General features: G+C 47.6%; 1 protein-coding gene across 6 annotated transcripts in view; it reads left to right on the top strand.

Annotated features, from left to right (window-relative positions):
* SLC4A11 (solute carrier family 4 member 11) overlaps positions 1–27268 on the top strand; it is a 97751-nt gene that overhangs the window by 5343 nt on the left and 65140 nt on the right. For 4 of the 6 annotated variants that reach the window (XM_018923162.3, XM_050974179.1, XM_009098158.4 and 1 more), the window contains exons 2-3: positions 12890–12940; positions 24237–24380. In XM_018923162.3, coding sequence (XP_018778707.1) covers positions 12890–12940; positions 24237–24380 — 195 coding nt within the window. Of the gene's footprint in view, positions 1–922; positions 1128–2142; positions 2303–12889; positions 12941–24236; positions 24381–27268 lie in introns of those variants that run through there. The other 2 variants (XM_018923163.3, XM_018923164.3) reach the window with 2 other exon arrangements.

Genomic DNA, 27268 nt, shown 5'->3' with positions numbered 1-27268 from the left:
GTACTTTATGCTTAAGGACAGGTGTTAAATCCATTAACTGGAGAAAGCTGCTTTTTTTGGGTTTTTTTTTTAATAATTTTAATACTGTGCTATGATTGAGGTGTCTCTGGGAAGCCACAGGGTTGCCAGAACCTTTCTGTTGCAGTAGGCTGGGTGGCACTTGAGTTACCTCCTCCTAATGTGAACCCATTTCTGGAGAAGTCCTGATTCCTTGTGTAGGATTGCCCTAGGATGGCTGGTGTGGTTGTGGTGATGCTGTCGTGGTGGCATCTCCACCAAGCTCCGGTGGCTGCTACACCCAGGGAGAGCTGATAAACAACCTCAGCGTGGAAAAAATTAAAAATAGAAACTGATCTGAGCCAGTCTTTTGTTTCCTGAGCTTGTTCACTTGCTGAAATGGATCCGGTGCTGCGTGAAACCTGAAATACCTGCTGGAGGCTCAGCGGGCTCAGTTCACCTTTGGGGTTGTGATGCTGTCAGGTATCCTCTAAACTGTTAGTGGAGGTATCAGGTGTGGGGATGCTGGAAGGTTTCAAGATGCTCTGTGCAGGTTTGTCTCACTAGGAGGAGTTACCTTAAAAATTCCAGCTTGGTTCAAATCTTGCTTTAATGTAATATGGGGAGCTTGGTGAATCCTGCTGGTATAGGAGCTGAGCTCTGTAAGTGCTGATCCTAAGGATGGGAGTCTCAACTTCTTATCAAACTTTTTTGGGGGAAGATGTCTGGTGTTGTATTGCCCTGATTTCTCTTTAAAGGTGGAGCAAGGAGTGGGACTGGAGACCTCCAGGGATCTCCTCCACCCTCAAACACTTTCTGAACCACAGCTCTACCTCCTTAGCATCTTGTTTCCAGTCTGTGATGTGCCTTACCTGGAAAAGCTCGTCAGGTGGCATGGCAAGGGGAAAAAAAAATAAAAAATGGAGGAGACTGGCTGAGCAGTCTCAGCAGAGAAAAGGCGTGGGAGGTGTTTAAAAACACGCTTTGCCTGTGGTTCTGTGCAGAGGAAACGAGCCTGGGGCAGGGCCTGGGGATGGGGGCTTGGGGCTGCCTCTGCTGAAGGGATGCCCCTTCCCCAGCCGGGTGCTGCCTCCCCTTGCTGTGCTCTGGGAAGTGTTTGCTGCCTTCTGGTAAATATCATCACCCAGCATTTTTTACTGAACTCACAGGGATTGTCAGAGTTACTGTAGTAGGGGAGTGATCCAGCCTTGCCAGCATTTGGATAATTTGCTGTTTGTTTCTGTCTTAGTCTTTTAGGGTTCTGCCTTTTCTGAGTTGATGTTGCTTTGGGGAGGTTTTTTGTTGTTGTTGTTTTTTGTTGTTTGTTTGTTTGGCCAGCTTAGACCATTCCTCTGGGGTTTAAGTCTCTGGGGGAGGCTTGGCTTATTGTGCTGAAAATCTGGAATTGTAAGGAAAGTGAAGCAGTGTAGAATAGGCTGGAGCAGGAGGAGAGGATGTGGCATCTTCCCTCCAAAGCTCTGTAGGCACCTCAGGGTTCAGCGCTGGGCACCCAGGCTGGGATTTAAGTCCCCTCGGATGAGGTGAGGTCTTTCAGCTCTAATTTCTGCAACTTGCTGCTGGAGCACAGACTTGCTGCCCTGTTTCTCATTCCACTGCATGCATGCATTAACCCTTGCACTGCTGCTGCCGTGCAGCTGAGCTGGATGAAGCACCCGAGCCCGGCAGGCACGGCAGCTGTATCTTTAAGGAATTTGCTCTATCTCCCTCTCAGCAGCAGGTTTTCCCCCCCCCCACCTCCTCCTTTTTTTTTCATCCTCTGGCTTTCCCTGTACTTCTCTCTGTAAGGTACAGCATCTTCTCACTTCAGCTCTGGCTGGCACAGAGCTTTTTTTCTTTTTTAAGGAGGCACAGGAGCTTTCTCCATCCTGCATCCAGCAAAACTCTCCGGAGCGCTGGGTCGCTTTAACTACTCGATTTCTGCTCTGGGAGGCAAACAGCTCTGAGAGGTGGTGGGATCCGGGTGGCTGCAGGGGGAGACAGCCCCAAATCCTTGGCTGGGGCGGTGGTGGCATGTGCAGAGGTGCTGCCCAGGTGTGGGCTTGGCAGAGCTGGGCTGGAGGTGTCCATCTGGGAGCTAATGGGTCGCGCTCTCACTCCACCCATCCGCCGCTCGCCAATTGGAAGTGAGGGACAAAGATGCTCTGGATGGATTCATGTTGGAGCCAGTGAAAAAGCAGGAGCCGGCTCTGCCTCGGCCACCTGAGCGAGTGGCCTTTGGGGACAAGTGCTGGTGGCTGGGGGGAGCATCCTGAGGGGAGCAGAGGCTCTTGGAGAAGTAGTGCAGGTAAGTTGTGGTTTAAACCCCCCCTCCAGACTGAAGCGCTGCTGTTGCTGGGTGATGCATTTGGTCAGGAAATCTAAAAAAGCAGCTCTGCCAGCTCTTGAATTATTTAATTCACTAAAGTAAGGCAGTGCTTGATGTATTTTCTATGGGCTTTGCTCTGCTTAGTGATGATATCTATTGCCTGTGCTGGGTGTCTCTGTGTTTAAGGATGGAGAATGCCTTTTGAATTCCATTTAAATTAACCAGAGCGCTGGCTGTCGGGGTTTGAATTTAGTTTCAAGGTATGCATGGGGAAATGAGCACTGAAGAGCTTCTCTCTTCTGGTTTTTCTCTTAATTAATGGCAAATCATCCTCCCAGCCTGTCAGTGAGCTTTACATAGAGCTGTTTCACTCGGGGGAAGTGCAGTGCTGAGTGGAGACAAAATCATGTATGTGGTGTGTCTGAAATGCTCCCAAACATCATCCCTGGTGCTGTAGCTGTGGAAGCCTCGTAGAGGAACCACAAACAACATCCTAATGAATAACATTATATCACAGCTTGTCAGTCTGCAGTTATTTCATCACTGGACTGGGGCATTTTAATTTCGGATTGATGATGGACTGGAAAATGGGATCTGGTGCTGCTGCCTCTCCCCCCACCTGTGGTGTTGTTGTTGTTGTCACTGATGTTGTTTTATGGCTCCCAAACATGGGGAACTGCATGGGGTGATTTGTGTTGTCCTGCTGAAGCTGGTGGGAATTGCAGACCCTGTTTCTGAGGCTGCAGAGTGCAGCTCTGTGGCCATTTGGGGATCCTTTGGGCTGTTCTTGCTTCTCGTGGCAGAGGCAAATTTTTCTTTCTGAGTCTTGGTGAGAAGCACAGCTGAAAATGTGTTTGGTGGTCAGGTAGCTGGGCTCAGTGCTCTGTTTCTGTTTCCAGTATAGACCTTGGCTTTGGCCTGACTTCTGGTTTTCTGTGGGTTAGATCTGTTCCATCCAGTGCCTTTTTGGGGGCTGGTGGTGGGAAGGGATGCAGGAACAACTTTGCTGTAAAAGCTTGGCTCAGCCCCTGCTGCCTTTCAGCAGCTGTTTTCATTCCTGGTGGTGATAAGATAGCAGGGGCAAAAAAACTTTCTAGAAATTCACTTTGTTCCAAAACATGACCCTGGTACCCTGGAGGAGGGAGGGATGTTGAGAGTGAGACTGGTGGTGCTGCAGCATCTCTTCCACTTAACCCCCAAGAAAGGCTTATTCCCACCAGTTTACTCCTCCCTGCTGCTTAATTTTTAATTTTTTTTTCAATTTAAACCCCTCCAGGGAGCAGCTCCCACCCTCTGAACAGCCCCAAGTCAGTGAAATGTTGTCAGACTGTCTCTTAACCATTTTTGCATGGTTTACAAAGTGCCACTGCAGATAAGTGGCAGGTGCTGGCCTCTGGAAGACCTGCCTGTACAAAGAAGGCATTTCAGCAGAGAAAAAGACCTCAGGCATCTTTTAAAATCCATTTTCAACCCTAACCAAGGTTTGGGGCTGTTGCAGTATCTCTTTTTCTTTTGGATTAAGAGTGATGAGGCTTCTGATAGGGCCCTGCAAGGGAAAGAGCTGTCTGAGAAGCTGTCAGTAAGAGTTAATGCTTTCTAAATTATTTACATGTTTCAGGAAAAGTCTGCTGAAGAGCCTCAACTGGCCTGATCTTGGGCCTTTGCCAGCTTGTGGCATCTCTGGAGGTGTTTGCTGTCTCTCCTCTCCATGTAGTGTTTAAGCAAGAAATCCTTGCAAGACTTTTTAGAGGGTCCAGGAAAACAAAACCTCCCAAAACCTGTAAAAAAAAATCCAAAAAACCCCAAAAAACCAAAGTAAAAAGGGGGAGAATAGCCAGAATAGTCCATCAGCCAAATCCCCAAGTGTTGTTGGTGTCTTGCTGCTGAAATTGTCCTGCTCACCTGTGAAATTCTGGCCAAGAAATGCAGTGGATGAGGAGTGGATATCCTGCATGACTCTGGATGTGCAGGGTGGCTTCCTTTTGCAGCTCACCTCTGGGAGGCAGCCTCGGATATTAATTGTTTGGGTGGGCTAAATTGTGATGAGTCAACCTGGAGAATGTGCTCCTGCTAAATCCAAACAGATTTTTTTTTTTTTTTTTTGGTTTGGGTGGTGGGGGGAGGTCTCTGGGAGCTGTCCCTGCTGCACCCAGTGACTCTTTATTAGCTGGTTTTATTGCAGAGGGTGAGCTGGAGGAAGCTGAGGAGGGGAATTGTTCAGTGCAGTGAGGAAAAGGCTTTGAAAACAGCCACGTCTGATCCCTGAGCCTGTGTGTGGGTGGGTGTTTGCCTGGCAGGGAGCAGGCAGGAGGATGCTTCCTGCTTTATCCCTTCAGTATGATGCTTTATTTTTCCCAGCCAGCCACTGTGAAAATGAGTTCTGGGGTTTCATTTACCACAGTGCCCCGTGGCATAACTTAAAACCTCCCCACATTCCCATCCTCAGAGGAATATCCAGCTCCTTGCAGATAATCCATGGTTTGAGTCCTGAGTGCCTGCTGAGCCCCAAAGCCATGGAGTTGTGTTTTCTGCCTGGACCAGGGCTGGGATATCATCCCACTCTGCTGGAGGACACTGTTTAGATAAATCCATGAAGCAAAACTTTCTATCCAAGTGACTCAGGATAGCCCTGGAAATGTCAGAGGACTGCTTTGTGTTCTCCAAAAATCACAGAAATGGGACATTTCCAAGGGGTGTGATGTTTACTTTAGATAATCCAGACTTCTGAGTCCTAAAAACAGGGATCTGGGGGAATGAAACCCTTCTGGGAAACAAAGAAATGGTGAAAATCCTTTGGGGTTACTTCTGGTGAGGGCAGAGGGGAATAAGCAGCACATCAGTGCAGCCCTGGGCAAGAGGAGCAGCTTAAACATAAAGGGAGCTCTGAAGAATTATTTAACACAAACATTCTCTCCTGTAAGGTTTTCTACAGGATGTGTTTATACCTCAGGAGGGCAAAGCCTGTGTCCCTGCAGGTCTGAGTCTCTGGGCTGGAGCAATAATTTACCATCAAATTGGGGCTACTTAAAAGCACCTTCCTCCTCAGTGTCTGCTCTGAGCAGCACTTCACCTTCCAAAAGTTTACTGGGGTGAAGAGCCTCAGAGTAGATTTAAATCTTTCTGGGGCATGGCTATTTCCTAAACTGTTTTCAAGACCTCCTGAGTTGATTTCTTGTAGGTATTTGCATGCAGATGATGTTTAAATCAACCCATTTAGGTAAAAATGTGCAGTGAATATCCCTGTTTTGTTGCCCAGTGATGCCAGGCACCCTTCTACTGCCTGTGTTAGATTTCCAGGTGTGCTGGGCTTTTTTTCCCTTCAGGGGCTGTGGTTTTCCTCCCAGCCTCATGAAGAGGAGGAGGAGGAGGATGAGCTGAGGAAGGTGAGGGGCAGCAGATGCAGGCAGAGGGGAGCTGCCCTCCCTGTGGGTACCAGCTGCCCTGTGGGGCATTGCCCACTCCTTGCTCTCCCCCTGGTGTTTTTGGGAGCTCTGTTGGGAGGATATTTTGCTGTCTGTGATGGGTGGAACCGGGGGGAGCAGGATCCCAGCTGGTGTCCTTGCAGAGCCCTCCCCTGCAGCCCTGGCACTGAGCTGGGCAGGGATAGGGCTCTGCTGAGCCTTGGGAAGGGAGGATTATCCCCCTCAGGCTCTGCTGGGGATGGATGTGTGGCTGCACTGCCAAAGGACAGCCAGGTTGCAAAGCTGTGCCTAACAAGACTCTGCTGAGTTGATCTTGACTCAGCCCTTCAAGAAAAAACTCCCTGGGACTCCCAGTGTGGATATTCCCCATTTGATGACTTACAAAAGGTCTTTTTGCCCCTCTGGGATTTTGTGTTTGATGTTTTCCTTTGCCTTTATCCATGCTTTTTAGGGAAGGGTCTGTGTCAGGCAGCATCAGACACCATTTCCCAGGCACTTTCCTTTCCAAGCATCCCTCACTGATCTCACACTTGAATTACAGTGATCAGTTTGGAAACCCTGACTTCTGTGATTCTTTTTTTTTTATTCTTTTTTTTTTTTTTTTTTTTTGGCCACACCTTTCTAGGCATGGAGAAAAACAAGTGAAATCTCCAGCTCTTGTCCTCCTGTCTGTCAGCTGTGATTGCCCAGAGCAGCAGCACAGGGGCATATTCCAATCTCTGTGCCAGCAGGAGCTTTGCTCTCACCAGCCTTTTCCAGCTGAATTAGGTGGAGCAGTGGGAAGGAATCAGCTGCTGAAGGTGTAGATAGAAATGAGAAGTGGCAACTTCAGCCAGAATAGCTTTTTGCTTGCTGCTGTCCATTAATTCTTGCTGACTTGGGTGGTTTGAAATGATTTTGCAGGGAATGTCTCCACCAAGGGCCTGTGCTGCTTGGTTCTTCTTGAAAATTCCCAGAATCTCTTGTTTTAAGAGCACAGGAGAGGCTCTGTTGGAGAAAAACTGTAATATTGACATATTTGGAGCTGATCATCTCGGCTGTGATCAGATTTGCTGCCTGTCAAGCTCCTGTCCTGTTCTGCTGTGATGCAGTTGTGTTATCAAAGGAGTTGGAGGCTTCCTCATCCTCCTCCTGTTGAGCTCTTGCTGCACACTGAGATTTTTAAACTCCATTTCAGCCAATGCTCCACATAATTAAAAAATTCCTTCTCTCCTACAGGTATTCCCTGAGGTTTTATTTCTTCTGTGTGTGATTTTTCTCTAAGTCTGGCTTTCTGCTGACTTTGGGTGGAGAAGGGGAGCAGCACCATTTGGTTATTGGGTATTTAAAGCACATAAATTGTGATTCTCTCCTTGCTCCAAATTGCAGGAACCTGAATGCAGATCCCAATCCCTTGTCCTGGGATGTTGGGGTGGAGAGAGCAAATAATAAGAATGTATTAAGAGTTTAATATTGAACAGCAGGACTGGAGAGCTTTGAATGGGGGAAGCTGCATCATCTTCCACCAGCTTGAAGCCTTGGATGAGACCCTGAATTTGTCCAAGCTGGAATTATCCCTGGATCAGTTTGAGGGGGTGCAGCTTAACTGTAACATTCCTCATTTTTGCATTCAGTGAACTCCTGGAGTCAGCTGGAAGTGGCCAAAACCTTGCTGCAAAGCTGAAGTCGTGCGTGCCTTCTGGGAAGTGGATTTCTTTCCAGTTACCCATCCCATTTCTGCCCAGTTCTCTGACTGGGCAGCTCAGTATGATGCAACAATTGCTAATTCTTCTTGGGAGGAAATGGGCAGAGTCTGAAGGCTTTTTCAGCACAAACAAGTGATTTTTGTGGTGTCTTCTCACTCGCAGGCTGACGTGTTTTGCTTTAGCAGCTTTGAGGCAGGACATTGCACATGCTGAATCTGAGAAATGTCCTCAGAGCTCCAGCCAAAAATGGTGGAAATTGAGGTTGTTGCAGAAGCTGTGGCTGCCCCATCCCTGGAAGTGTCCAAGGCCAGGTTGGATGGAGTTGGAGGAGCTTGGTCTGGTGGAAGGTGTTGGAATATGGGGTTGGAACTGGATGGTCTTCAAGGACCCTTCTGGCACAAACCATTCTGTGAAATTGAGGTATTGGAGCACACCCTGAGTAAAGGATAATGAAGCTACATGATGTTTTCTGGTCAGAACTTTGGGCTAACTAAATTTGCCAGATGTACAAGTTGCCCATGTTTACAGACTGCCCAAGGACTGCCAATATTAAAGGACCTGTAAATAAAAAAGCTCTTCCCCAGTGCCTCTTTCAAACTGGTGTTGTCTCAAAACAAACTCCAATTAACTATCAAGGCACTAGAATTTTTAGAGATTTAAGCCAAAAAAAGCCATAAATGCCAAAGGCTGTGGCAGTACTTGTAGAAAGCTTTTGCAGAGCTGTGTTTCACTTCAGTATAAGGCTTGTGCTGCAGAGGGCTGTTTATTTGGAAGATGCCAGCACCAGAACGTTGTAATTGAGTTACCCAAGTATCCCGAGAATGTGTTTTTATTCATAATCCTCCAGTATTGCAAGGCTCAAGGGAACTTATTGCTAACTTTAAAACAAGAGAGTCAAAATGGGTTATTAGTTGGAGATGCAGTGTGCACAGGAATTTAATAATGGAGGATGGCATGGCAGGGGTTTGTTGTTAAATGTAAAAATGATAAGAATGTAAGAAATCAGGAAATGTACCCACTTCATGTCTGATGCTTCCCATGGCACCTCAACTGTTCCATCCCAGCACCTTAAACAACAGCAGCAACCCTGACTCTGCTACCAGTTAAAAAATAAATGTCAAATCCAGATCTGGTGGAAGGTGTCCCTGCCCATGGCAGAGTCTTGGATGGTCTTTTAGCTCAAATCATTCTGTGATTCTGTGATATTCCTCTGCCTTGGTGGCTCCTGGGGCCGCTGCTGTTGCCTCAGCTCAAAAGGTAATGGCTTAGCCATGAAATCTTCAGCTGTATCCTTGAGTCTAGAAAAAGCAGCTTTGTTTTCTCTTTTGCAGCACTTCAGCTCTTCACCTCTGAATTCAGCGCTCGGAAAGCTCAGAAATTTTCATTTTGGGAAAGGAAAGAAGTGGTCACACCGTGTGCCTCTCCAATTTAGTCTCATCTAACAGGCATCCCTGCAGGGAATAAGGTTGGGGTGGCAGTAGGAAGTTATTTTCTGGAGTAAATTAATGTTTAGAAAAGAAGAGCACGGCCTAAATTGTCAAAAGAGAGCTGCACCATGTGCCTTTGGGCAGACAGTGCAAGGTGGCACCTTGTTCTGCCTTTGGAGAGTCTGGTTGTCCTTGGAGGGGATGGGTGAGAAAGGGTCTGGAGAGAGGCAGGACCTCTCTGAGACCTCTCAGAGGCACAGGAATGAGTTGTTGTGCTCCATCTTTGCTCCTTGGGGTAGTGCTTTCCAGCTTTGTCTCTAGAAGCATTTGTCTTGCTGAAATTTCTTTGCTTGAATTTTTTTTTTTTCTTTACTTGTTGGAGCCTTTAAAAGAAAACCTGAGTGAAAGAAGTGGCAGCATGGGATTGGAGGATCTGAGGGTGTGGAGAGGGGGAACCCTGAGCCCCTGCACTTTGCAGGCTGGAGGGAGATTTATCCTTCATGGAAACACTTCTACAACTTCAGGCAAACGCTGGAGCATTATCATGTTGATACCTAATGAATTTGGAGACTTGTACTCCTGCCCAGCCTTCCCTAAGCCCAGCAATTGCATCGATCACTGTGGTGTTTCATAACTGGCCCTTGCTTGAACTCTTTTTAATTTCAGGAGTGGAGGTGAGGTGGGGAGAGGAAATGCAAGGTTGGTGTGTGTGTCAGGCTCCAGTGGCTGCTGGAGCAGAGCAGGCTCAGCTCTGCTGCCAGCTCTGCACAGCCCAAACCCAGCGCAGCAAACGCGGCCGAGGAGCCGAGACCTTGGATGTGAAATCCTGTAAGCACCAGGAGAGGGGAGCAGGTGGAGCTGCTGATGTGTTTGTGTTTCTGGCTGCTCCTCAGCCTGCACTTCAGCAGGAGCCAGCTGGCCTTGTCCTTAGGTAGCATCCCTCAGCATGAGGAATGCTTGCTGCTGATGGGGGAATACGGGGAGGAAGGAGATTCATTGGGCTGTCCCCAAGATCTGTCTGGTTTGTTCTGCTCAGTTCAAAACTTGGGATTGTTCAAACTGGAAAAGAGCTGTCCTGTATCAGAGGACACATTTCAAGACATTTCCTCCTAATTTATCCAAAGCTGGGACAGAAGTTTCTAGGGTGAACTTATTGTGGCATGTTAGTGATTAAAAGGGGCCTTTAGGAAAGGTGGGGACAGACTTTTTAGAAAAGCTTCTTGGGATAAGACAAGGGGTGACGGTTTTAAATGAAAAGAGGTTTAGATTAGACATAAGGAATAAGATTTTTGCAGGTTGCCCAGAGATTGGTGGATGCCCCATCCCAGGAAATGTTCAATATCAGGCTGGATGGCTGAGCAGCCTGATCTAGTCACAGATATCCCTTCCCATGGCAGTAAAGGTGGAGCAGACCTTTAGAAATCCCTTCCAACCCGAATTTTTGTATGAAAAAATCAGGTGAATGTTGAATTCTGTAGTGCATCAGAGGTGCAGATGCTGTAGCCCCCAATTTACCCTTCTCACCTCCTCTTGTGCTAATCCCTGACCTTTCAGCTGCTCCCATGGCTCCCTGCCTGTGTCTGGGCTTGTATAAACACCCATCACCTTTTACCTCCTGGGCACGCCAGGCACAGGTTCCTGATGTTAATGTGCCCCTTCCGTGGGGGATGGAGGAGCTTTTCCAAAGGCGCCAACAAGGCTGTTTGGAAGTCTGAATTGGGTTGGTGCTGTGGGACAGCATTATGCTGGGAGAAGACAAATTACCAGGGCTGGGTTTTTGCCAGGACATAGTAGGGTGAACGCCTGACTTTTTTTCTTTTATTTTTTTTTTCCCCAAACGTGCCATTGCATCTTTAATTACAAGGTTAAGACCTCTGTTTTATGAGTCATCTGAAAAAACCAGCACCTCCACCATAATTACCCGAGCATGTTGCCGGGGGGACTGTGGCTCATTAGTGACTCAGAGGAACCAGTGGCACCTAATGAAATGGCACTGCCTGCTGTAACACCCCAGCCTTGCCCTTTTCATGCCTGGCCCAAGCAGGGACCAAACCAGTCTCCCATAAAGGTGTGATGCCAACCTGGGGGATGCTGCAGCTGGAAGGAATTTCTGAGGAAGAAATCAACCAATTCCTGATCAATACACAGCATCAACCCACAGAAATAGTTGTGTTCAGTTGAAGAAAGAGCAGAGGGTCTCATTTTGCCCAGTGAAGGATGAACATGTTGCTTCAGGCTCCCTCAGAAGCCATAACAGGAGTGAGAAATGGATAAACCATCCTGCTGGGAATGTGGGTTCCTTGGGTAATCCACCGCCCGCCGAGGCGTATTTTGTTTGTTTCTCTGAAATACGTAAATGCAATCATTGCACAATAAGAACCTCTTTAAAAACTTTCCTTTGATCATTAACATGCTAATCAGTCTGGATGGATCTTCTCCTTCCCTTCCAGGTGGAGGGAAACAATTGACTGGTGTAATGGGTGCCCCTTGGCCACAGTTCGGTGCCGTTTGTTCCTCCAGCCCATTGTTCTGGGATGAACTTTGGAACATTGTGTTTCTCCCTTGGACCAGACACTGGAATTGCCCTCTGGTTTATGAGCTGGCTCTTTTTTATTTTTCTTTTTTCCATGGCCATCAGGGTATCCCTTCAGGAACCTGTCAGCCCTGGAAGGTCTCAGTGGTGACAATTGACAGGGCTGGGAGGTGCTGCCGTCAGTGGCAAGTGACTTTGCATCCGTCATGTGCACAAGGGCTCCCGGGGGACCAGCAGGAATTGTGAGCCCTGAAAACGTGGCACACTGTACAAGGGAATAAAGAGCCTGCAATCTGGGAGCCAGAAGTGATGGGGCAGAGAAAGGGTCTTTGGGAACAGTGTCATACCTCAAAGGAAAAGCAGGAAGCCTAATCTGTAGAACAATAAGGCAGGCAAAACCTCTTTCCTTGTTGGCCCAAATTCATCCCAGGCTTGCGTAGGTAATGTTTGATTAGCCTAATGAGCTGGGGAGAGACAGAGCAAACCTATTCCTTTTTCTGATTGCTTTTTGGCTGGGAAGAAGTGTGTGAAGAGGCAGCATCGAGTCCCACGTTTCCAAGGGGCTGCTTGGGTGATTCTTGCTCAGGGTTTGAAATCAAGAGCTCTGTTATTGATGGAAAATGGGCCATGCACCTGTCCAGGGGAGCTGCTGCCTGTGCCCACGCAGGCTGAGCTGTCACATTTTGTCAGCCTTCAGAGCAGCCAGGCTGGCTTTGGTCACACCTGAGAGCAGGTGCTCCTGTGCTCTGTCATCACACCAAGAGATGTTCAGTAGCTGCTTTGCCAGCAGTGAGTTGCAGAACTGACTCAGTAGCAAAATCCCTGTTCCTGATGAATGCTGGGGATCCATCCCTGCTGCTGCTGTGCTGGTGGATTTGCTCTTGCTCAGCATCATTTCCCATTTGTGGCTTCCTCACCAGACCCTGTTGGTGCAGATGGTGTTGCCTGCAGGACCTCAGCTCAGGAAGTGGGCCAAGGAAGGCTGGAGGGTTTTGGGGCTTATCTTCAAGTGCCAAGCACTGTTTGGGGGATATCCTAATGATTAGGAGCAGCAGGATGGGAAGTGAATTCCCATTTTCATCAAAATTGAGTTGTTTTTTCTAAATTAAACTGGTTCTTTTTATCTGAGCACAAGGTACAACCTGGGCTTCATTGTGGCTTGTATTTTTATAAAAACCTTTCAGATGTTTAGTTTGTATTTTTGCTGACATACTTGTTCAGGTTTGGTAAATCCCTGAAATGATCAGAGTCATCCTGATCTTTAGCCATGCTCTTTTGTGGTCCCAGCCCAGGATGTCTCAGACTTTTTTTCAAGTACTGCCTGTGGCTATAAAGGAAATTTCTGGTAAATACTATAACATCAATAAGCAAAAAGTTACATTTACCACACTCAGAAAAATCTGATGCCTGCAGTATTTTGGGACTGGCTTTGTGCTGTAAAGTGAAGACATTCAGCATCTTGATGATTCTCATGTTTCATTTTTTTCTCTCTTCTCCAGAGTCTCCACCAGCAGCGATGTCAAGAAATGGATACTTCTTTGAAGAGAGTGGCAAGTATTATTTGACTTTTTTGCACACACACCTTATTGGAGGGAGAGCTGCCCTGCAGGGCTAGCTGCAAACCTGATATCACCAAACATGGGTGATACAGAATCCATTTAGCTGAAGTGTGATGTGAAAACAGTCTGGTGTGGTGGTTGTGTAATCCAGGACTAGGAGCAGGCTCCGTGTTTTTAAATCCTGGAGATGTTTGAGATAGGCAGTAAATAATCAACTCCACATTGTCATCAGTGACTGTTCTGGGTGGCTCCTTGTTTTTCAAGTTCTTTTCTGATGTTTTCCTGTCATACAGCCTGGCAGGTGGATCTGCTTGTCTTTTTCTGGAGTGGGGATCATGTGTGGGTGTTGGATCCTTTGGAGACATCCTGCCAAAGAGCATCAAGCAAAAGTTGGATGGCTCTGGCAGACACATCTTTTACTGCAGTGATTTTTTTTTCTTTTCTTTGAAACAAGATTAAATGGTGGCATTTGAAAACTTGGATCATCTGCCTCAACTTGGATCATCTGCCTCAAAGATGGCTGAGATCTTGGAGGTATTGAAGTTCCATCTTCTCTGCTGATTTTGGAGAAATAGAATCATGGAATAATTTTGGTTGGAAAAGACCTTAAATATAATCTTTTTCCAACCCCCTGCCCTGTGTTTTATCCCAAAACAGCATGTATTTAGACTATTAGGGAGAGGTCTTCTGGTGAGTTCCAGACTCTTCAGGAAGTAGTCCCTGAGGGCTTGGGGCTCCCTGCCCTTGGAGGTGCTGGAAATATTCAGGACTTCCAAATGGTGAGAAAAAAAGACTAAAAATCTCTGGGTATTGAGGCCCTTAGATGCTTGTAGCTGTCACAAGGCTCATCTTTCTTGTTCCAGAGGGCCAAGCCTTAGGATGACATCTGGAAGGGGAAGTTGAATGTCTGCCAGATGTCAGCTGATCCAGCACTGCTGGTGACAGCACTTCCTTTGGCACTGGCTCTGCCTTTCTCATACAAAGAACAAATTTTGGGGAGTCAGAGGACAAAACTGGAAGCCAGTCCTCTCATCTCTAGCCAGAGGTGTTCTCTGGAGGCTGGGTTGAGTTGCAGAAGGGCAGAAAATAATGCCTGACCTCAGGGAGGTTTTCTGAGGGCATGTGGGGTGTGAGGCTGGGGTAGCCCTGCTCCTTCCCTCCTTCCCACCTCGCCTGGGGGCTCTTGGGGTGTGGTTGGTGCTTTCCTGAGCACTGGGAATGGGAGAGGGTGACCCAGGTTGGGACCTGGGGAGGGGTCTGAGCCCCCAGACTCTGCCTGAGAGCAGTGTAAGGGCTTGGGGAGAAATGCTGCTGGTGTTGGAGGCAGGACCAGCCCCTGCTTCTTCCCAAACCCTTCTGCCACAGCCCAGCTCTCTGTCCTGACATCTTAGGTGGCTCTGCATGTCCCCTTCCAGGAGTCAGTCTTGCCTTCCTCAAACTATCCCCACAAACAACAAAAAAACCACCCCAAAATTAGATCTCTGAATGGTTTTTTTTGTTGTTGTTGTGGCATCTTCTGAGAGAGGCTTCTTCTTTTGTGGACTTGGTGCCATGGCAATGGGCATTTCTGCCCTGTGTTTGTGGTGTTACTCATCTTCCTCCTTTGTCTAAAGGAGGCAGCACCTTGGAGCTGCTTCTGAGGGCTTTGAGAAGCTCTGTGGTGCTTTCCTGTTGTGCTTCTGTGGTTTGGGGAAGGAGGGGACATTGCCCACGAGTTCCTCCTTGGCCCGGTGTTATTTGTGATTGGAAATACACTGGATTTCTTGGTTATTTCACTCTCAGAGCTGCCCTCACTCTTACTCCTCATTACAAAGGGACCTTTTGGAAGAGTTCAGCTGCTGTGGAAGGATGAGTCACCTTCTGCTGCTTGATTGAACCGAGGCCTTGGAGTGTGTGGACAGCACATCCCCGAGCGTGCCGGTGTGAGCGCTCCCACCCCGCTGCGCTGCTTTGGTCATCTCTCTGCAGGAGCTCTGTGCCCTCACATTCTCAAAGCCTTCACCCCAAAACGTCATCAGGGCTTGGAGGAAACCACAGATAAAGATGTTACCTTTTCACAGGGTTTCAAAACAGCTCGTTTTGAAATGGAGCTATGAAATCACCGAGCTGTTTGTGGGGTTCTGCCAGGCAGGAGATGCTCTTGCCCCACCTCTGAAGCAATACAAATCCCCAGTCCCCCTAAAGAGGGCAAAGATAAAAAAGAAACCTCTTTAATTCTGTTTTTTGGACATTTTCCTCCCTTTTTCTCAGCAGGGCAACATCTTTTGATATTCTTGTTCTGTGTAGAGTGGAGCTTTTTCCTTATCTCCTCCTGGGATCTTGCATATACATATGGTTTTCTGTATTCTTAGTAATTAGGATGTTTTTGTTTCTGAGCATATCTGAGGCTCTCTTCGGAGCCTGGGTTTGTCTTTTGCCAGCTAACTTTTCTTTACCCTTCTTGTGTTCTCAGCAATGTTCAAATTTAAAAGTTGAAACCTTGTTTTCAGTTGAAAGGACTGTAGTGAGTGTGATCTTGGCTGCAGCACCAGAGCAGAGCTTTGGAAGATCCTCCTGGATGTTGACATCCATAAAAACTTCAAGTGTTTAGTAATTTGTAGCTCTGGTAATTACTGAGGAGCTGGGGAAAGCCCTGGAAGGATTTTCTAGTGAATTAATATGTGACTATTTGGGAAATTCAGAGGTTGTTATGGTCCCAGCCATCTCCCAACCTAACTAGCTAAAGATCTGGAAAGTTCATCAAGGAAATCAGCTTTGAGGTCAAGTTCTCCCTGATTTCTGGAAGAACTTGAAAGCCACTTTTGTAGCTTTAAGTGCCTTGCATGAGGGAAATACTTAAAATGTAGCTGGGAAAAAAAAATCTGGTGAGGAGTTTGTTCTGTAAAGACAATATTAAGAGGGAAAAAAGGAAATAAATTTTGCCTGCCCAGTTGGACATTTGTGATTGAGGGTGGTGGCAGCAGATTTGATGGCATCAGATGGCCATGGTCTGTTTTCAGCCCATGTGTATTGTCAGTTTTAACAGTTGTCCTGTGCCATCTTGCTGATGAAAATCCATCTTTTTACTCATTTTTTGAGTCTCTGGAAAAAGCCTCTTGCACAAACAAACCTGCTGGTAATTGGTGTCCCCCTCCCTGCATGTTAAAGTCACTTAAATCTTCTGTAAGGTTGTTTTGACAAATGAGTTTTCTTTCTGGTGAATGTAAGTGAGTAATGAGATGATTGTGCAGCCCCAATCCAAACCTGGGGATAATTGGAGTCCTGATAAAATGCAGCTCAGCAATCAGGGCTCAGAATGAACTCATCAAGCCCCCCATTGTCTCTTGTGAACATCCTGCACCCTCCTCGTGGAAGTGGAGCTCTAAAAGCACTGGAATTACCTGCAGGTGATTAAATTCTGCCCAAATTGTGATGAGGTTTTTAACTGAGCCAAAAACTTTCCCTGATAAGACACAAACCCAGAAGTTTTCTGGTTCCTCTTGCAAAATCTGAGGGAAGGAATCCCAGTGCAGTGATGGGGATATCTGAATTGTTGCATTGTTTAAAAGCTGGCTCAACAGATCCTCCAGCATGAATTTAGTTTTTTTCTGCTCTCCCAGAGCAAATCCTTCACTGCCTGGACTCCTCTGACTTATTAATTGGTTTTGCTGGCACAATAAATCACAGTTGTGTTGAAGGGCCCCAAGGCCCCAGTCTGGCTTGGGATGTTTGGATATATTTTATCTCCTTGTTTTTGTTTTTCAGTTTGCAGTTCAGCTTGGTAAGTGTTCTGGGGGAGTTTTCTTTCTTTTTTCTTCTTTTTTTATTTTTTATTTTTTTTTATATTTGACTGTATCTATCTTGGAATTGTTTGCTTCAGTAGGAGGTTAATTTAAATGTTTTTGTGGAATAAGTCCTTTTCACAATGGGTTTTTTCCCATGAGATGCCCAGTTTGCCAGCAGGAGATGAACTGCTGCTACCTGTGGGAGAGGTCACAGGTCCCTTGCCCATTTTATAATAAATAAATAAAATTTATTTTAATAAAATAGTAAAAGGAGCAGGAACACCTCTGATTTCTGAGGGTTCTGCTGCAGCACTGAAACTCCACATGCTCCTGTGTTCTGTAAAAACAAAACAAAAAACCCCCACAACACTCCACTGAATTACTTGGATTATTCACAACATTTCCTAGAAATCTGGCTGCAAAATACAATACTGGAATTAATTCAAAAGTGCCTGGGTGTTGTTTGTTTTGGGTTTTTTTTTGTTTTGTTTTGGAGGGGTTTTTTGGTTTTTGTTTTTGTTTTTTTTTTTTTTTGCAGCAGATCAGCTCTTGGAGTTCTGTTATGAATTATCACTGGAGTGGCAGGGGAAGCTTGATGTTTTCATCTGGCTCTTCATGACAAAAGGCTGGAGTGGGGTTGGGAAGATGCAGCTGAGGTTGTGGTCAGCCAGTGGTGCAGGGATGTGGGAGAGCTCTGCTCTTGGTGACTCACCTGCTCTGCACTTTCTACCTCTGGTTTGGATTTATTTTATTTTTTTTTTTTTGCTTTTCTAAGAGGAGGTTGTGGTTTAATCTGTGCTCTTGAGCTTAGGTAATGGATTGACATCATCCTAGCAGGTGGTCATTGCTGCAGAAAATCTGTATTTTATAGGGAGTGCTGGAGAGCCAAAAAGCTTCACCCAACACTTCCCTGGCTCTCCAGGTACCTGGGGAAGGTCTGACATTGGGGGACACGTCTCTAAATCCTATTTACATGATCTGAAGATCTGCCTGTGCCAACCCAAATTATTTGGCTTAAACCCAGAGTGATTTATTTGAGTGGGACCCTAAAGAATATCTCTTCTACCCCTGCCATGGGCAGAGTCACCTTCCCCTTGACCAGGGTGCTCCAAGCTCTGTCCAGCCTGGCCTTGGACACTTCCAGGGATGAGGCAACCACAACTTCTCTATGAATCTTAATCAAAGAGTTTTTCTAACCAAGGTATAAGCTCTGGGTCTTCCTGACTGATGAATTTTCAGCAGCAAACCCTCAGCAGTCTAACCATGAGGTCTGGGGGCACCCCCAGCCCTCCAGTTGTCCCTGTGGCTGCCAGGGGTAAATAAATCTCCTGTGAGCTTTGCCAGGGACTCTCTCAGCTGTGAACCAGAGAAAAAGCTTAAAATCCCAGCAAGCATCCAGATTGATTTAATCATTGTGCCTCACAGTTTTAGCAGGGTGGGAGACAGCTTTGGGTGCTGCTGGCTGGCTGCAGCTTTGCAGTTGTTCTTGTCTCTGAAATGCAATAATTTGTTAGGAAGCAAGAGGTTTGTTTATGACTCTTGTCATTCAAAACAAACCCCAAACTTTGCAGTTTAACCTCAGCAGGGATGTGTAAGATTTAGGTGTGTATTTACCTAAAAATGTGGTTATAGCAATGTAATTGCTCTCATTTTATCTGAAAAAAGAGAATTATTTTGGTAAGTAGGTGATTATGCTGGAATCAGCCTGTGAGATGGGATTTGGTTCATGTGGGAGTAGGGTGCTGTTTAAACCCTTTTTTCTGGAATGTTCTGGAGACTGGAGAACTGAAAACACTTGCACAAAGCTCTTCCAGATCTCTCCTGGATCCTCCAGTTGCTCTCTCCCTGCCTGAGTTACCTGACTGGAAGGTTCCCTCACCTATGGAGGCACCAGGAGTCTCTGCTTTCTGTGCAGAGTGGAAGGGTCAGTTTGGAGGTGGATGCTCCATTATTAATTGAGTTTCCTTTTACACCCAAAGTTGGGGATTTGGGTGTTTTCCAAGTGGTGCAATTAATTGGAGCCTGCAGGGAGCAAAGCAAACCCTCTGAGAGCTCAGGTTAATTAAAACTTCATGCCTTTCTTGAAAATCACTGTCTAATTTGGCTAGAGCAAGTTAAAAATCCACAAGGAGAAAAATTAGGTGAAGATGACTTTTTTTTAACTCAATGCCAGCATTATCAAGTGAGTTTTTAGCCTTAAATCTCTCTGGAGTTCCTCAGTTCTGTATTACAGCTTAGCACTGGTGTGCTCCAAAGAACCAGGCTGGATTTTAGGGTAATGCCCATGTCCCAGCTGATGCTCCTTTACCTTTAAAAGCTATTGAATATACATGATTATCATTGATTCCTTTGACCTTCTGTACTTGACCTGTAATTCCTCTGAGAAAAATGGATGCAAAAATGGTTCTCCAAAACAATTTGCTGCCTTCTCTGCCTAAAAACTCACTTGAGGAATCTGAAATGGCTTTTAAGGTGACAAGCTGATAGTGTTGGATTGCCAATCATAGCTCAAAAAGCCTCTTTTAATGTAGTTTGAGGTTCCTGGCTTTCTGGGGAGAGTTTTTTGGGGGGGTAACTGCCACTTGTGAAGAGGAGGAGATGCAATCCATGATTCTGGAAGCCTGGCCTTGGATTTGACAGAGGGAATAAGCACTGCTGTAGATGAGACCAGTTTTGCCAGGCTTAGAGAAGAGATTGCCTTGGAAATTGAGGGTCAAAATCAGTTGCTTCCAGAAAGCTGCTCTGAGTTAGTGGCTTGTGCCTGCAGATGTTGGTTAAAGCTCCACAAATGCCTTTGTCACCTGGGAGGTTGTGCAGGGGTTGTGGCTGGAATAATTCCCATCACCTGGGGTGTGAGAGGATGTTTTTAGTAATAAAGCTGCTTTTCTCCCAGGAAATTGAGTTTGATTAAGGTTTTTGGCTTTCCTGGAGAACTCTGCAGCCCTTGGGCTGGGAGTGCTGCTCCCACTTCAGCTTTTCCAGGGAATATTTCTATTGTGGATGAGGCTGAGCTTCCTGCTCACCATGACTCTGCTGCTTTTATTGCCTCAGGTGCAGCTGCCAGGTGCCACCAGAGCAGCAGTAGGACACTCAGTGCCACCTCTGATGGCAGCAGCTGCAGTCACTGCTGCTCCCTACAGAACCCTGGGCACTAAAACTCAGCTCCAAAAGAAAATAGCTGCAGGGCAGGCACCTTGTCAGAGCTGGGAGAGGGCTGAGAGCAGCAGGAGCTGGGAGGTGAAGTGGAGCTGGGAATGTGAGGAAAGAGAGAAGGCTGGGGATGGAATCATGGAATCTTGGAATGGTCTGGGTTGGAAGGGACTTTAAAGATCATCCATCACCCTCTTGCCATGGGCAGGAACAGCTTCCATCAGACCAGGTTCCTCCAAGCCTGGTCTTGGGTGGATTTTGGGATATTAGAGCATGGCAGGTCTGGGATGAACTGCAGAGGAAGGGCTGATGCTTTGGAGGGGAATCAGCAGAGAAATCCTAATTATCCCTTTTTTTTTCTTCCCAGCACCTGCATAAAACTGAGTTTATTTTCTAGTTATTCTGGTTTATTTTCCTGTTGCATAGTTAGGGCTGAGGGAAGCCCTTGAGGTAAAGGAGGCTTTAAGGTGAAAGCATCTGCTGCTTCTGGCTGCAGAGGGTGAGGAGGGGTTTTGTTCCTGCAGCACTGAAGAGTGCTGCTTGCTCTCCTTGGTCTTGTGCACTTGCCATGTTTTTCCATTTCTTTGCCATGAGATGAGTCCTGCAGGGTGGACTGAGGGGGATTATCCTGAGCACAGTGAGTTCTTCATGGTGCAGGAGGGCTGCACTGTCTGGGACCCAAGCGTGGTGGTCGGAGGGAAAGGGGAGGAAAGCGACGCATGCGAGTGGAGGGATTCAGCGAAGAAGAAGAGAAAACAGAGGGGAGAGAGATGGGGAAGAGCGGGTGTAGAGCGAGGGGAGAGAGAGGGGGACTAGCGGGTCGGCAGGGAGAGGGGCCACGAGGGGGACTAGCTGTATTCTCTCTCGACGGTCAGTGGGAGCGCAGGGTCGCTCTCGTGGAGAGAGAGCCGTGGGAGAGCGCTTGGATGAGCCGGGTATCGAGCTGAGTGGCAGCGCGACGGGTAGCGGACGAAGGGAGCGCGAGGGGGAATATGGGCGGCGGAGGGGGCGACGAGCGGGCGAGAGAGGGGACGAGCGCAGGGGGGAGAGCGAGGGAGAGGCTCGGGGCGCGATATTGGTCGCGGCGGGGAGAGAAGGGCCGCGCGGGGAGACGGAGGGGCGAAGAGGGGAGAGCGCGGGGAAGAGAGGGGGGAGAGAGCGGGGGAGGAAGAGTATGACGGTGCGAGGCTGAGTGGCGAGGAGGGGATAGCGCGGGGGCGAGCGCGGGACTCATGGGATCTCGCGAGTGGCGCGCTCTGGGCTTCGCGGTTAGATCTCGTGCTCTCTTTGGGCGCGAGCTCGTTCGGCAGTGGGCTAGCGAACGAGTGCGCGAGAGGGGAGAGGCAGAGATGATAGGGACTGATCCTCTAACGATCTTCGATCTGCGCGCAGCGCAGCTCTCTCATCACTCTCTCTCGTCACCCTATCTCCTCTTCTTTTCTCGTTAGCCATAGTTTGGCTGAAGTGGCACTTTCTGTGCTCAGAGCTCTGACTGGCCCTGTCACATAGCTCTGAGCACTTCAGCAAACACTGCCCTCATCTGAAGGTGCCAACTTGCAGAGATAAAGATGGGGGGAACTCCAGTTTGGAGATGTTAAATTCTTCCCCCTGGAAACCTGATGCCAATGAAAATGTGTTTAACTCTGCCCTCTGTTTCTGAAGCAGCTGCTCCTGACAGAGCCTGGAAGTGTTTCTGGGACTTCCATATGGAAACTTGGTTGGTATTTGCACAAATTCTGCAACAGCCACATCAGCTCCTGCTCTGAACTTCTGCAGAACACCCATCAGACTTGCAGAGGAGCTGAACAGCTTCTGCTGTCGCTCGTGGCATCTGCTGCCCTTCAAGCAGAGGGGGTGGCACTCGGGGAGCATCAGGGAATAGGCAGGGAAGCAGCTGCCAGGGCTGGAGGCAAGGCTGCAGCTCAGAGGGAAGGTGCATCTGCCACCACAGAGCCTGTGTCACCTCGAGGTCACCCCTCATTTGACAGGCGTGAATTGCTCGTGGTTTCAAACTCCTGGCAGATGAAATAGGCTGAAGGATTCCAAACAGGAGTGGTCTGAGGCCTGGAGGTGGTTCAGTGACAGAGCAGACACCTGTCTGGGAGTGCAGTTCCTGTCCAGCCCAGGTTGGGGATTATTTGCAGGCTGAGTGTTTTGTCCGTGCCTTGCCCAAGGGACACGAGGCTCGGCTGCCTTTTGTTCTGCTCTTTCCTCCCCTAAAGAGGGAGGAACAGAGGATGCTTCCCTTGCCAGAGTCCTGGCTGACCTCTGCCCAACCCTCTGATCCTACTCCACCCTTGCCCTTCTTCCAGCTCCTGGGCTGCCTCTCTCCTGTCTCCAGCCCTCTCTGCTTTCCACCACTGCCACCCTCTTATCAAACCAGTTTTAGTGGCTGGGGAGGGGAATAAATCATTGTCCCTGCTTGGCTTTTCCCTGTTTACCCATCTAATTCCTTTAGGACAGGGAGGAAAAGCTCAGCCGTGTTCTCAGAGCTGGGTGCTCAGACCATCCTTATGTGTCTCCCATCTGACCCAGTGAGTGGGAAGGCTGGAGATGAACTCAGAACCTCCCTGAGGCTGCAATTCTGGATGGGGGTTGAGGTGGAAAGAGCCTTCCCAGGCTGATTTTTTTTATTCCTCTGGATGTGGCTGAGGTGGAAAGAGCCTTCCCCAGGCTGATTTTTTTTCCCTTTGCAGGGCTGCCCAAACTCTCCTGGCACTGAGGGGAATGTCAGCACTGTGGGTGCTCAGCTTTGAGCAGAGATTATGGTGTCCACCATGCATTTTGGAGGAGCCACACCCCAACTTTGGGACTTGAGATGGTTGTGTGGGACTTTGTTGTACTTCTGATGGCAGCAGGCTGTAACCTTATCTGGCTGTTGTCCATCCCTGCCACATCTGCCAGCAGAGATTCCATAGCTGGTGGTGCCCTCAGCGTTCAGGTGTTTCCTGTACTTTCCTCACTTCACTTTTTTCTGGCTGGACAAGTTTCCATCGTGCAGGGATGCAAACACTTCAAGCTCTGCCAGCAGCAGAGGGTGATATTCTCAGTGTGCTTTGCTGGATGGGGACAGCAGCACCCTGGATGCTTTTTGAAGCCTTCAGAACACTTCTGGCAGGGCTTATTCACATAAATTCCTGTCAAGCTGTAAGGTGAAGAAGGCAGAGATCAGGAGGGGGGTTAATCTGAGGGGCTTTATCAGGTTTCCCACACCTTTGATGAGCAGTTTAGGAGTCATCTGGAGGCTTGAAGCTCCTGCAGCCTCTTTGCACCCTCTGAGCCCTCTGGGGGGATGCTGAGCTCCATCAGCTCGTGGCAGGAAATGCTGCAGCCCCTGTCCTGTGTCACTGAGTTCCTGTTTGTGGCCTCAGTCCTCTGGGTTTGTGTTTTGTGGTGGAGAACTGTTGGCTCGGTCCCTCAGAGGCAGCATGTGCTGCTTTCAGCTGCTGCCTCCACATTTGCTTATACGAGGCTTTAAAAAAAGCCATCAATATTTTAGTTTCCATTCAAGCCTCTGCCTTGAAGCTCCCCCTTTTCATTTCACTGTAGTGCCTAGAGCCAGCTAATGAAATATCTCCCTCCTGCTTCAAATTAGGCATAAAAGACTTGTTAGAAGATGAGGAGAAGCTGCTGAATAATCCTGGTAATGTAAAAATCGACATTCTATAATGTCCCTAATTCTCCTAATTAAACATGATACATGAGTGTGCTACAAGAGTCCTCCAGCTGCTCCCTAATGAGATGTTACAGGGACCACTTTGCTGTTGGATGAGGCTGGGTTAAACTCTAATTAAAGCCTTGCAAAAGGCTAAGGAGTTGTCTGGTGTAATTAAGAAACTTGTCTCGCATTCTCAGTGCTGCCGCCCCCAGTGACCTGCTCCTCTGCCCCGTGGGGAACTGTGGCTCTCTCTGTCCATATCAGGTGTCTCCTTGGAAACTTCTTTTATTTGTTTTTTTTTTTTTTTTCCTAATTTTTCCACCTGTAGTTTCAAATTGCCGCCTCGCAAAGCAGCGGCGCGGCCTTGGCTCGGTCGAGGTGTCGGGTTCGGGGTGGGCTGGGGCGCAACTCTTGCTTTTGGTGCTGTTTTTATGCAGCATTTTTATCCTGTGGTGGCTTTTACCTGAAGGGGAGCGAGGTTTTGTGGCCGTTGGCATGAGGGAAAAGCCACCCCAAAAGATGCTGGGTGCCATTCCTTGAACGCCGCGGGCCTGGCAGGGCCTCAGAGCGGCGCCTCACAAGGCCCCGGCCATGGCCGAGAACAGCTCAGCCCCGGAGTCGGACACGGAGTCCACAGACACCTCCTCAGTGCCAACAACAACCACAACAGGCCAGGAGAGCCTCCCCTCTCATGGCACCCCCGTCTCGTTGTCAGGGTACCTCAAGTGCGACACGGACGATGCGAAGGAGGAGGCGGCGAGCGAGGAGCTCTTCGACGGCGTCAACTCCACCATCGTGTCCGGGGACAGCATCCGCTTCTTCGTCAACGTCAACCTCGAGGGCACTCCCAGCGCCGCCGGTGAGTGGCCCCAAAATTACAGGGATGGCAAAGGGGGGGTGGTGCTGGTGGTGGGATTTCATGGGATCACAGCAGGTTGGGTTGGAAGGGGTTTTAAATGTGATTTCTTTAAGGGTAGGGACACCGTTCGCTAGGCCAGGTTGCTCCAGGCCCTGTCCAACCAACCCATCCTTGAACCTTTGCTTCAGGCACAGTGTTTTAATATCCTCAGTGCTGATAAATGATGAGGGAGGAAAATAGCCAAGCCTTTCACCAAAAACTTCTGTCATTTTGTTTGATTTCATATACGATTTTGAACTTTTTTTCTTCTGCATAAAATCAAACAAAATCCCGTTGCCTTAATTTCCCATAAAAACCAGTGCTGATGCTTTGTGAATCCTTTGAAAAGTAAAGCTGGAAGAAGAAGGGAATACAGATTTAAACTGAGATCCAAGCCAGGACTGAGAAACAGAGGTTTTAGGAGAAGACAGAAATCAAGTCATACAGCTAAAGAGGTTTTTTTGTGGCTGGTAGCTGTGACAATCTTGCTTAGCTGTAGCAATTTTATTTTTCTAGAAAATATTTTCACTTTTAGAAAGATAAGTAGTTCTCAATTAGACAAAACTTAACCTTCTTTATTCCCTGGAAGTGTTCAAGGCCAGGTTGGACAAGGCTTGGAGCAACCTGGTCTGGTGGAAGGTGTCCCTGCCCATGGAAGGGGGGTGGAACTGGATTATCTTTAAGGTCCTTTTTTGTGAATTTTGTGGTCCTTTTTTGTGAAATTTGTGAAAGTTGGATTTTGTGGGATGTGCCTGGGAAAATGCAGCTCTGGGACACACAGCAGCCTGGATTTGTCCCAGCAGCTGGAGCCTGCCTGTTTGGACTCTGACTATTTTAGAGGATAAATGCACAGGCTCTGGATTATTCTTGGTGTCACAGTGTCAGAGAGTCTTTTAAGTTTGTTAAAAGTAATTTTTACATGCAAATCCCAGTTGATGTGCAGTGAGCAGTTCCTGGGAATGGTGATGCAGACTGGGCACAGCCTGGACCCCTGTTTGACTATCTTGGAGTCTCCTTTTTGACTCTGAGCAATGACTTGAACTTAGGAATAATATCCAGCAATTTCCAAGCCTGCAATTTTACAAATGCCATCTTAATTGAAAGATTTAAGGGAGCTGTGCTCTGCTATGACAAGTCAGGACATAATGCCGTGGGGTGCATTGTTTGGGGATGAGGAATGCAAGTGCTGTGGATTCTTCTGCATCTGAAGAAGTTCACTTTCCTTCTGTGTCCTCCTGGGCTTTTTTTGTTTTCTCTCCCATTCAAAACAGGACAAAAAAGGCTTCCTTATTTCCCTGAAGCACTGTTGTTTATGCTGGTGCTATTAGTTGTATCCTTTTTTTTTTTTTTTAGCGGAGATTATTAGAATTTTAAAGGAAAAAATGGATTTCTGGTGTGCTGGGATCCTGTTTCAAATGGAAGGGTGGAGATTTTTAAAATGAGCTTCAGATAGAGCAAAAGCCCAAACTTTCAGTAAGGGCATATGTGAAAAAAGAGATTTTTTTTTTCCCTTTTTACAACATCAAAGTGATCCAGGTAGCCAAAATCCAACTTTTTCACTGTTGTGCAAAGCATTCAGATGGTTTTACTGGAGTTCCTTCCAGGCTGGATTTATACACATCAAATCAGTCTGTGGCTGCCCAGGGCACAGCTGATCCTCCTGGAGGTGTGCCTAAGCGTGGCTGAGATGAACCCCTTAAAATCCTCCGAGAAAAATACCCTGAACTTCTGCAAAAAATACCCAATTCCCAAACTGAGGTTTAATTATGCCAGAGCCAAGTGTGTCTGGGAGTGAATTGTTTCCTGCACAGAAATTCCCTTCCATCACTGCCACACTTTGGAAGCTTCTTTAAGGCTAATTTCCTAGAACAGAGCTGGAGCTGAACTTTTGCATGGTTTGTCCAAGCTGGAAATAAAAGTGGGGTTTCTCCAGGCAGTGCCAGAAGCCCCAAAACATCATTTCCTACCCCTGGGAAGCTGGTGCACCAGGATCCTACAAAATCCTCTGCTGCCCTGAAAACACAGAGGAAAACCAAGCATGGGAGTGGAATCTTTGCATCCTCATCTAATTTTCCTGTGTTCTCCAGGCTGGGTGAAATGCTTGAGTCCAAATGTGCTCTCTTGGCTGAATGTGGTGCCCAAATTCTCTCCTTTTTTGAGACTTTTTTGAGTCAGCTGCTGTGAGGTTGCTGCCCACCTTAATAAAGGGCTAAAAGATCTAAAATTCCCATTTAGGGAGGGGATGAGTTGGAACCCTGGGATGCAGGTGCTGGCAGGCAGTGAAGGTGGAATTACAGATGCAGTGACAGCTCTGCATCATCCTGTTGAGCTGTTCCTCTCTGTGTGATGTGTGTGCAGCTCTCCATGAGCATAATTGGATGCTCTCCACTGCAATTCTGTTTTTAAAAGATCACTGTGTGGGATTAAGCTTTGAGCCAACAAAACACAGCATGACCCATAAAACTCCAACAATTGACCATTGACATAAAATATTGGGCTTTTTGCACAGGTGTGTGTAAAACAGGATGGCTTGAGGAAATCTGGGCTTCAAGGCATGGCCTGTCTTATTTTTAATTAATCCTGGCTGCCTTTGCAGGGAGTACTGAGCCCAAAGCAGTGCAGATGCCTGAGCACTGAAGTGCTGCTCAGTGGTGACATTTGGGTCATTTCTCCTGGGTGTTTCAGTGCTTCCTTTTGTTAACTGATGGAAGTTTTTTATAATTCTCTTCTGCTTTTCATCCTTGTAACTTGGATTTTGGTGGTAACATTTATTTTCAGCAAGTGTTCGTAGCTCTAACAGGAAGGTGGGTGTTTATCTGAAGCTGGAGGTTTTTGAACCTGGGATCTGC

The sequence above is a fragment of the Serinus canaria genome, chromosome 4 (assembly GCF_022539315.1).
Source record: "Serinus canaria isolate serCan28SL12 chromosome 4, serCan2020, whole genome shotgun sequence".
Taxonomy (NCBI): Eukaryota; Metazoa; Chordata; class Aves; order Passeriformes; family Fringillidae; genus Serinus; species Serinus canaria.
This window is presented reverse-complemented; position numbering and strand designations above follow the sequence as displayed.